This window comes from Rhodamnia argentea, chromosome 3 (assembly GCF_020921035.1).
Source record: "Rhodamnia argentea isolate NSW1041297 chromosome 3, ASM2092103v1, whole genome shotgun sequence".
NCBI classification, from domain to species: domain Eukaryota; kingdom Viridiplantae; phylum Streptophyta; class Magnoliopsida; order Myrtales; family Myrtaceae; genus Rhodamnia; species Rhodamnia argentea.
In genome coordinates this window covers 5,483,812-5,494,929 of record NC_063152.1, presented here as the reverse complement: position 1 = coordinate 5,494,929, position 11,118 = coordinate 5,483,812, and the positions used below count along the sequence as shown (strand labels likewise).

At 41.3% G+C, this 11,118-nt stretch overlaps 1 protein-coding gene across 1 annotated transcript; it reads right to left on the bottom strand.

Annotated features, from left to right (window-relative positions):
- Positions 1–7,803: 7,803 nt before the first annotated feature.
- On the bottom strand, positions 7,804–10,565 carry LOC115732031 (cysteine-rich receptor-like protein kinase 10). Its single transcript, XM_048276261.1, has 6 exons — positions 9,773–10,565; positions 9,234–9,574; positions 8,892–9,102; positions 8,482–8,719; positions 8,244–8,394; positions 7,804–8,151 (listed from the first exon to the last, which is right to left on the bottom strand). The coding sequence occupies exons 1-6, from the start codon at positions 10,563–10,565 to the stop codon at positions 7,804–7,806; spliced, it is 2,082 nt and encodes a 693-aa protein (XP_048132218.1).
- Positions 10,566–11,118: the final 553 nt, after the last annotated feature.

Here is an 11,118-nt window from a genome sequence, read left to right as displayed (position 1 = left end):
GAAAGTTATGACACTCAAGTGAACGCCGTACACAAGTTATAACACTTACGGTATATTTATCCCGGAATTTCACACTCAAAATTACTTCTCAAGGGCACATTTCAATTATAGTTTACCTTATTTAAAAGATATAACAAGAATCAAATTGAAAATAGACAAATTTGGTTCGCTGACTAGGTCATAGAAATAAGAGGGACCGACTCTTAAGTTATATTGAACAGGCAGAGGAAAATTTTGAAACAAACATTGAAGTACCGACGGCGAAATTATAAAAAGTTGATCTATTAAAGAAATAGTAATTTAAATCAGAATCCCTTTATATAAGTGGGCAATATGAAGATAACTTTTGCACATTGTTTTCTTGAATATATATGTGTGTGTATTTGATGTTTGACATTTAGCTATTAGTTTGTACATTATATAACTTTTCTTAGGAAGTGGTCCCCGAAAAAAGCCGTAGCTAGGAACCGAAAAAATTATCGAAAAGTCTTGAACTTATTATAATTGTGTCAATTTAGTACTAAATCTTTTTTTTTTTTTGCTAATTGAGTCATAAATCCCTTTGCATTTGTTCCACTTTAGTTTATGGTCAATTTTCACCGGCGCTAACATAGCGTTGCTAGCGATGACATGGAAATTCTAAATATTGAAATATTTTTAATATTTTTCTTCTTTTTTTTTTTTTGTTTCTTCTTCCTCTAGTCATTGCCTAATCCAATTTTCCATATGAAAAAGCAAATTAAGATTATTTTTAGATTTTAGCCAAAAAAAAATATTGTCATTTTATTGAAAAATGACTTCCTAATAATTTTTTTTTAAAAGAACTCATTTTTCATGAAACGAACCCTTAGCCTCCTTTTGAGAGTTCTTATATAATAGAAAGATAACTTTTCATGCATATCATTTTCTTTTGTACTTGCACGACTTTTTTCCTTTTCCATGGTTTGCTAATTTTAAGACAAAAGCAAAGAAGCAAAAGGTGGATTGGGAAACACCATTGTTGGTCAGGGCTGGCCTCAGGGACAGAGAGACAGAGAGAGAGAGAGAGAGAGGCAGGTGCACATTCCCGTCTGCACTATGTTCACCGTCCAGAGCACCCATTCTCCTTTTCCTTTCTTTAACGCTACATGCATGCTCTTTAGTCCCTATTGACATTCAAAATTTACCGGGAAATTGATGACCAGAAAGGCCAGTGGAATTTTGTCGACATAATGATGCGTGCACGGGCGAGTGATTCCGTTGGTAGGGAATTCAAAGTTGCAATTGATACGAATGGTTAAAGCGTATGGATGGTGTATGCAGAATTTCGAGATAAGTGTATGGAAAAGTATTTAAGAGCAGAATAAAACCGATGGGATTGAAGCTATATCGTGGCATAAAGATAACAAAAGCAATCAATACAGAACGAAGAGTAGAACGATCTACACCGAGGGCGTAAAGGACAAACCATCAGCCGATGATGCAGAACGACCTCCACCAAGGCCTAAAGTAAATACCAACCAAGAAAGAAGATCGGGATTGATAAAAGCTTACCACCACAGTATAAAGGGTATGCCACCAACCAAGGATAAAGGGTTTTTGGCTCACTACTAAGAAGTATTCATTCTCCAAGGATAAAGATGTTGTTGATACCTAAATTTTGATTAAACTTTTTCAGTCGTTTTTGCATAAATAATTAGAGCTAAACTTTTAGTTCTAACAAAAATAATGAAATCATTTTTCACACTTATTTTTATCATTCATGCATTAGCATTCATTTGGACCAATGGCGAAGGAACTGAGCTTAAATGGACAAGCAATCGGACTAGGCATAACATGCAAAATTCAGCTAAGGAAAACGAGAGAAAAGCTCTGTGGAGCTGCCCATTGATCTAATGATTGGAATTAGAGAAATGGTGATTCGTAGTGTTCTCTGGCTTTATGTCGAGAACGAGAGTGCTTCGTGCATATTGTTTCGCTATTAAAAGGTAATCTTGACACGGTCAAGGGAGAGTGGGAGTTAGATGATCAAATTGGTACCCAAGATTTTTCGTAGTATCGACTATTTGGTTAAAAACAACGATTCTTTCATAGTTTTCATCGCCTTTTGAAATAGTTGGGGTTGGTACTTAAGTCCACTAGCGGTATGGCTATAACAGCAGCAAGTGACTAGGAAGTTTTGGAGGGTTTTCAGCTCCCGAATCCTTGGGAGAAGAAGATGGTCCAACTAAACTTTGTTGTCATTTTCTCATGACGGTGCCTAACTCCAATACTTATCGTTCGTACAGGAGAAGCCATGAGTCAAAAGTTAGTTATTAAAGTATAATTAATACACCGACATTGTTAATATCTTTCAAAGCCACATCATAATACACCATACGAATGATATGAGTCAAAAGTTAGATATTGAAACATAATTAATACACTTAATATCTTTCAAAGCCACATCGTGATACGCCATACGAACCATATGTGAATAGATAATTATTTATGAGCATCAATTAGAGATTTATTATCATGTACAAATTTTCTAGAACTCGAACTTGCTAAAATGGTTGTTAGATATAAGTTTTTGGGTGAAACTCGCGCTTGAGCATGCCATATGGCTCAATCTCACAATCTTTACTAATTTCTCAATACATATACAAACATATAATAATGCAACTTGTGTATTTGTAGAAGTATACTCATTCTTTTTAATTATATATACACACACACACATAATTCTCACAAAGCCTACAGGCTCTTCCTCCGTAGCAATGACCTCGACATCGTCACGGGTTACCACCGAGTGGCGATCGGAAAGGAGGGTATCCTTGAAAAATGGCCAAACAATATTTGTTAACTCCCAATGAAATAAGTCTCGTGCCCAGTAGATGTATCAACATGGTTTAAAAATTCATATTTTAATCCATATTTTATGAGATAGATCAAACACGAGTTAATCAAGTTTTAATAAATGAGTTATTAATGGTTTGAGTTGTAAACTTAATTAAATATGGGTTGTAAATGGATTTAAAGAAAGATCCATATTATAACTCATTTACAACCCATTTAATTTATAAAGGTTATTAGTTGAGTCAACCTTTAGTTTTTGATTTTTTTAATTTGTAATTCTTTAATTTTCTTTCTTTCTTTTACATACAAATTAAAAGTTCCGGTTATTGATTACCCGTTGCTCCACCCCACCGCCCGCCTGTCCCACCTAGTCGCCGATCACCTACCGACACCACCGGCTCGCTTGCCGGCTACCGCCCACAATAGGTGACAAGGACCAAATCATCACATCTATTGAGAATTCTATTGATTCACAAGCATACACCATATAATAAAGTGTAACCAAAGTCAATTTTAGCCTGAATAAACAACAAAGTCTTTGGACTAGCCGAGAGGATCAAATCGGGGCTTAAGGTGTGTACCGACTCGACGGATGCTCCCCCATCACTCTCCTCGGATTGATTGAGATTTGACCTCAAACCTAAAAGGTCTTCATCCTCCAAGTAAGGAGAAAGTTTCCCATATTGAAAGTTGCGGAAACACCAAACTCTCCGGGAAGTTCAATATATAAGCATGGTCGCTAATTTTTTCGAGGACTTTGAATGGGCTATCGGCTCTCGGTATGAGCTTGTTCCTTTGCCAGGATGGAAATCTTTCCTTCCTCTAATGAAGCCATATAAGATCACCGGATTCAAAATAAGACTTCTTCTTGTGCCATTGACTTTCTTATTGTAAGACTCATTGGCCTTCTCAATCTTAGCACGAATCTACTCATGAAGCTTCTTCATCACTTGAGCCCTTTCTTTACCATCAAAATTGATTTGAGAGTTGGATGAAATTGAGATCATATCAATCGGTGTGAGAGGATTAATTCCATGCCCAACTTCAAAAGGTGAATGACTAGTAGTATAACTCGGTGATCGGTTATAAGCAAATTCAGCATGTGCCAACTTTAAATCCCAATCTTTCAAGGATTTACTCACCATTCCTTGAAGGAGAACAGTAAGCGTACGATTCGTTACCTCCATTTGGCCATTAGTTTGAGGATGACAAGTTGTGTTGAATAGAAATCTTGTACCGAGCATTCTCCATAACATCTTCCAGAAAATAACTCAAAGATCTTTGAGTCTCAATCAGAAACAATGGTTTTCGGCACTCCATGGAGGCTAATGATCTCCTTGAAATACAGCTCAGCAACTTGATAGGCATCATCCGTCATTTGGCATGGAATGAAATGAGCCATTTTGGAGAACCGGTCAATGACCACGATGATGGCGTCTTTTCCTCTATGAGTTCTTGGAAGAGTCATAGTGAAACCCATACTCACATCCTCCCGGGGTTGCAAAGGAACCGGAAGTGAATTATACAGACCCTCATGGAAATGACTTTTGGCTCTATGACAACTTGCACACCTAGAGATAATGGCATGCACATCTCCATTCATCTTCAACCAGTAGAAATTTTTTTGAAGAACCATTGATGCCGAACTAGCCAGCCAATCCTCCGCCATGAGCTTTTCGGATCAGCAACTCTCTAAATGAACTTGTTGGCACATATAAACTATTTCTTTGAAAAGAAAACCACCTTGGATAGAATAAGTGCCCATAACTTCATGTTTATAGTCGGTGATGATGGGCGAGAAATCGGGATCATCAACATAGAGCTCCTTCATAAATTAGAAACCAAGGATTCCCGAATGCAAAACGGCAGGCATAAGATATCTTCTTGACAAAGCATCGGCTACCACGTTAGTATGGCCATCTTTGTATTTCGAAACAAACCTTATATCATTCATATTAGACTGGTTAAGAATCCTTATATCCTACCTTATTAGATTAACCATATAAAATGGTAATTACAATCTCCATCAATGTAAGCCCGCATTAGGATAACTCCTACAACCTTGAGTTCAAGCGTTCTAATTCAAACTCTATGAAACTCTTAACGTAAGCTTGATGCGCAAGCTTTAAATCGATATCATTCATCACGAATCAATCTTGGTTACCTACGACAAGGTAATAAGTTCATCAATGTAAATTCGGTTCTCTAGCTCCAAAATGCAGGCAAAAACCGAGTGCGACTGAAGGCTTACTTTGGTTTCAACAGCTGGAAGAAATCGCTGGAAGGCAGCGACAACGGAGACGGAATCGGTGGCGTCGGAGATCCTCGACGAACGGACTTTTCTTTCTCTCCTTTTTCTCTGAATTCCACTCCTCTTTCTTTTGCTTATCCTGTTTTTTTTTTTTCTGTCTCTTTTCCTCTCTTTTTCTCTCCCCTTTTTTCCTCTTCAAAAAAACTGTCTTCCCGCCTCAAAACTCCCCGATCTCTTCCCCACTAGTATCCTCTCTACGCGTTCTCCTCGTCACGCCTTTTGTTATACGATCTTACCCAGTCTAACAGATTCTGTTACTCACCAGTTTTGATTCCGTCACCGGCGGTGAAAGATGATGCCGGCGAAGTTTTCTCGCTCACGGTCACCATGCTCTGCTCATGGACGCTCGCTTTCTTTGTTCTATTGGGTGAAGGAGAAAAAGGGTGGCGTTGTGCTTCCTTAGACGCAAACTGGGGCCTAAAAATGATAGCCCATACCTAGCGTGGATAAAAGGACTGAAAGAAATGGGAACTTGGGTTCAATGGCCCAAATGCAGGCAACTTGATGGGCTAAAGCATGCTCTCTTCTTCCCCTTCTTCTTTTTCAAAAAATTATTGTCTATTTAAGTGTGGCCCTACTTATTTATATGGAATTTTTTGCTATTTTGTATGTGTATATATATTGCTTTTTCAAATGTTCCAAGCACCAATTTTCAAAACACCTTCAGTCAAGGCACTTTTGCCTAGATGCATAGTCTCATTGCCAAAGATTTTGGCAAATACACTCTTTCATGGTAGTTGATCCCAAGAGCAAGGGTGAGAGCCAGAGCAAAAATTAGTTGACCTTTTTTTTTTTTTTAATCAAAAGGGATATGCTAGTAATTCTACAATTTTCCGACAAATCTCATCATAGGTGAATTGGACGCATACAATTCGCCGTAGTAGTCAATAGCAGCAGATTTGCATGATCCAACGTTGATGAAAAGATGGAAACATCAGTAAATGAGGCACGGCTATAATTAGCTGTCAATCTAAGAGCAATTAATACAGAAGTCAGTCACTATGACTCCCCACTTTAATTTGCATTTCCCAAGGTAGGAATCGAATCGACAACCAAGGATTCATTAGTAAAAAGCATGAGAACACCAATATCAAAAGAACAATTCCTATGTGGGCCCCCGAAAACAGTGTGAGGTCTACCATGGCCAAATCATGTTCACGACCAAACTCGATCGAGACTATTTTCAGACGAGTTGCATAGCTGCATGGAAGTGGGAACTAATCGCACTTTCCATGAGCCCAACACCGGGAAAAAGCTGCCCTTGTTACTGGGAAATTTATCTTCTTTAATGACTGCTGCATCCATAAATTAGATAAACAAAGCTTTGAATATCTTCAACCATGAGCTGTTCCGAAAAAAGATGGCATTTACATAGACCAAAATTTCAAAACCCACGGACTCCTCCGTCTCCGTTATCTCCGTTACGGCTCCCCCTCTCTCTCTCTCTCTCTCTCTCTCTCTCTCTCTGCCTTCCGTCCCATCCCAAGAATTAGACCAAATAGACTGTGTTGCTCATGATGCGAACAAATCGTTTTGGTTATTTTAATCTGATAAAAGCCCGGGAGAAAATGCTTGGGAAAATAGAGAAGGCAGAGATGCAATGGAAGGCCGTGCGCACACGCTGCTGTAACGACTCCAACTTTATCACTGTTAATGTCTAGCTTCAGTTGGGGATCGCAACAAGCTGAAGATATGATGGACATGCATGGTGCTACTATGGAAACAACGGTAGTTCTATACGGGCACAAGCATCTGTACAAATCGTTAGCCTGATATCTCAATTTTTGACACTGAAATTGCAAAGCTGTGTCTTTATCAAATGTTGGCATTGTATGGGAAGAATGAGTTATACTAGTATAAATCGGAGATTGGCGCTTCAAATTTAGCTGCTACAATAGATTCGTCCTATTAACTCCATGAGGAGCGTGATGGATAGCCCATTTAAGCACATATGCTTGTGACCTAAACTGAAAAATATGGTTTTATTTCAATCTCTATCATGTTTCCCGTACAAGGAAGCTTTTCAGGGCCCTTTTTTTCCCATGTCCAGCTTTTTGGCTTATTGAGCTGGATCATAGCTTACCAGCAAAGATTCATAACTATTGATTATGCTCATCATCTTGAAAAGAAAAGGATTCTAATTCTTGAGAGAGAGAGAGAGAGAGAGAGAGAGAGAGAGAGAGAGTTTAGCTAGCCATTCAACTCTGAACATGTCTGGGACGCTCCGTGCTCTGAACATGCGGCCCGCCAGAATTGAAAATTTGAGGGAGTGAGATTTGAGATCCTCGCACATTCTCAGCCCTTTAACTCTCCTTTTTAACAAAGCAATAGATATGACCACATACTGGCGAGAGAGAGAGAGGATAATTTATGATACATTGATACCATATATTTAATAAAAAGTAGAGTAAAAAATCGTGACAATGGAATGAATCTTATTGATCTAATTAAACATTTCTTTAGACGAGGAAGAACTTTTATCCCTCGACCCAGTAAAAGCACAAACAAATAGTAATATAGACAGCTTTCCATGTCTAGTGGATCCAAACATGGTTAGACTCAAAGGAAAGACACTTCCTACTTTTAGACGTATGGGACTTAGGTGTTTGCTCATTGTTCATTGATGATCTCAGTTGAATGCCAAGGATCTTATGATCAAGGTCTCCGTGACACTATCATGGCACATCATGGCCTTTCGCTGGGGCTAAACTCTGGGGATCGAACATTTCATCGGTCGCCGACCACATAGAACTACCGGTGGATTTGTCCGTTTCCAGCTCTTCCATGGGTCTCTCGGTCCTGCCGAAGACCAAGGCCGCCTGTGGGGGCAGTTTAAGAGTAAGGGGGGGGCTCAAACCCTGGAACACGGCCTCCATTGTGGGTCTCCGATTTGGATCTTTTTGAGCACACAGCAAACCAATAGTGAGGCATCTGACAACTTGGGCTTGGGCCTCTGAATCCGTTTCTCCGATGGCGGGATCTAACATTGCCGACAGCGTATCGTCACTCAAAATTTCCCAGGCCTAGAAACAATTCATTGGGAAGAATTTCTCAATATGTCAAATTTGCTTAACAATCTTTCATTTTGGTTATAGAATCGATTTGTGCAACTTACATGGATGGCGATATCTTCGCCCTCGTCTGGTCGGTAGAAAGAAGTATTCTTCTTACCGCTAATGAGCTCGAGAAGTAGGACCCCGAAACTATAGACATCGGACTTCACGGAGATTTCCCAGTCCGTTGCATTCTCAGGTGCTATGTAACCACTGCAGCCCATGACACGTCAGCAATAGAAGCATACATAAGCATAAAAAAAAAAAAAAAGTTTGAGATCAAGGCATGATATTACTTACATAGTGCCCGCAGGTTTACTGGTGTTTACCCTTGATTGATTGGCTCCGAGAATCCTTGCCAAGCCGAAATCTGAAATCTTTGGTTTCATTTCACTGTCCAACAAGATATTGCCTGGTTTTAGATCACGATGGATGATCCGAGGATGAGATTCCTCATGTAGATAGCACATTCCTCGAACAATCCCACAAGCTATTTGGAAACGTGTCGTCCAATTCAATTCCCTGCTCCTTACAGGATCTGCACATGTGCACAATTGAAATGCGGGTAACTTCGGTTGATACATCCTTTTGAATAGATTTAATGCATGGAAGCTGACTTAAGGTTCCTAAAGCTTGCGAAACGTCAAACATAATCTGAAGCTAGTCACATATTCGCATCAACATAGAAAGCAATAGCTTACGAGATTTACCAAATAAAATCTTGTCGAGACTTCCATTCAGCACAAACTCATAGACAATAAGTCTTTCTTCACCCTCCGAACAGTACCCAAGCAGCTGCACGACGTTTCGATGCTGAACCTTCGCTAGCGAATCGACTTCATTCTCAAAGTCTTCGGTTCCTTGTTTCGAGCTTTGAGATAGTCTCTTCACGGCTATTAGTTGTCCATTGGAGAGCGTACCCTGAAAGAACAGGATTTTGATGTTCAAGTACACGTGAATAGCTTCTGATCACAACTTCTAAAAGTTACCAAATCGAAGATCTTCGAGTTCTTCAACCCCGAAGATATTCCAAGTGCGTTAACTAACAATACCTTGTAAACGTCGCCGAATCCGCCACTACCCAACTTGTTTTCATTAGAGAAATCTCCTGTGGCGGCTCGTATGGTGGCTAAAGTGTACTGAACGGGCTCGGAGGGTGTAATTTCAGTTCGGCCTGTGACGAAACAACACGAGATGATCATTCCAGCAAAAGCATAGAACGGTACATCCAGCACATAGACGGCAGCTGTACCTGTTTGATCTCCTTGACCTTGAACAGCATCTGTCTCGGTCTCATTCTTCCGCCCGAAACACCAACCGAGGAAGACAAACGCGGGGCCGACAGAAAGGGCAGCGACAACAATGATTATCACGGTAGATTTATTGCTTTGGGCTGCAACTAGACAAGATGCTACAAATTACCATAAGCCAGAGCGGACGTGAAAAATAGAGAAAAACAAAGAAGAGTAGGCTTAATGAGCAACTGTCCAGAACAAACTTGAGCTTGCAATCCACAATCTGTCCGTCTCAAAAGAGAGTAGAAGCCAAAAGACAAACACGAACAGAAGTAGATACATTTGGTCCATTGTACCTTCTGGTCCGGTCGCCGGAGCGGGAGGCGGAGGCGCCGGCGACGGCAGGGCTGAGGCATAATAAAAGGGGCGGAGCTCGTATCTCAAGTTGCAGCTCGGAGCGAGCAGCCTCCCGCCTTGCTTCCCCTGAGGCAGATTAGCGATCCCGAACTGGAGGCACTTGACACAGTCTGACGCCGTCAAATCCGGCGTGCACTGCACGAGTGCGTACAGCTTCTGCGACCTCGTGAAGTTCGCCTCTGCAGCCGCGACCTTCTTCCCGGATCCGCCAGCTGAAGCCCTCGCGGCAATGTGGTTCAGGGTTTCTCGGAGAAGCTGCATGAACCGGGTCGGGTCGGTGACGTTCTGGATGCTGTACAGAACCCTGTTCGGCAATCGCTCCATGGCCGAGAAGATGGACTGGTTCGAGTACCGCAACATGCACTGGTCGTACCAAATTGCGGAGACTCGGTGGTGTGGGCATCTCTCCAGGATACCCCGTTTTGCGGTGGCCACGCAGCGGCTGCACGTGGTGCTGTCGAGGTCGCCGCGGCAGAGGAAGAGACCGTGGGCCTGGTCGGGAGGGTTTCGGCCGGCGGTGGCAGTGGCGAAGCCGTAGATGCTGTGGGTGGCGGCGGTGGAGAGGGAAGAGATGAGGGCGTGGAGTGTGGATCTGTAGGTGGAGTCGGGAGCGAAGAGGGAGGTGTTCGGGCAAACATGATATAGATATTCGGGTGCAGCTTCAGTGTTGAAATCTTCTATGAACAAGGAGAAGACGAGAGAGAGGAGGAAGACGATGAAGCAAGAATTCATAATGAGGCGAAGAGAAGAATCAGCATGGTTGCGACATATATAGGGGGTTCGAGGAGCGACTGATGGAAACAAAAGAGGAGTACGGTAGTATGACAAAGGCTTTGGTGGAGCGATAGTATGACAAAGGCTGGGAAGAGGTCCCGCCTCCCGAAATGAGGTAGTTTTGGACTTATTGTTGCCTTGTGAAATATCTCCTTGTCATGTACAAATATTAAAAACAAAAAGAGCAACAGGACCTCCCCACTCCCATTTTCCACCCGTCTTCCTCTTTTGTTTCCATCAGTCGCCATCCATCTTCAACCCCTCGATGATCACTCCGCCCCATCAAAGATCGAGCATCACATCTTCCTCTTCAATTTTACGAGATTATGCCCAAAAAAAAAAATTATTAGATAGCTATGACAAATCAAATGGAACTAAAATAATGCCTGTTGCTCTTTTGTTTTTAAGGGGTCAAAAAGGCAAAATATTTGTTTCATGAGCTGCTTTTTGTGCAGGCTCCCAAAAAGCACGGATCTTTCAACACCATTTCGAGAGGCGGGACCTCAAGACA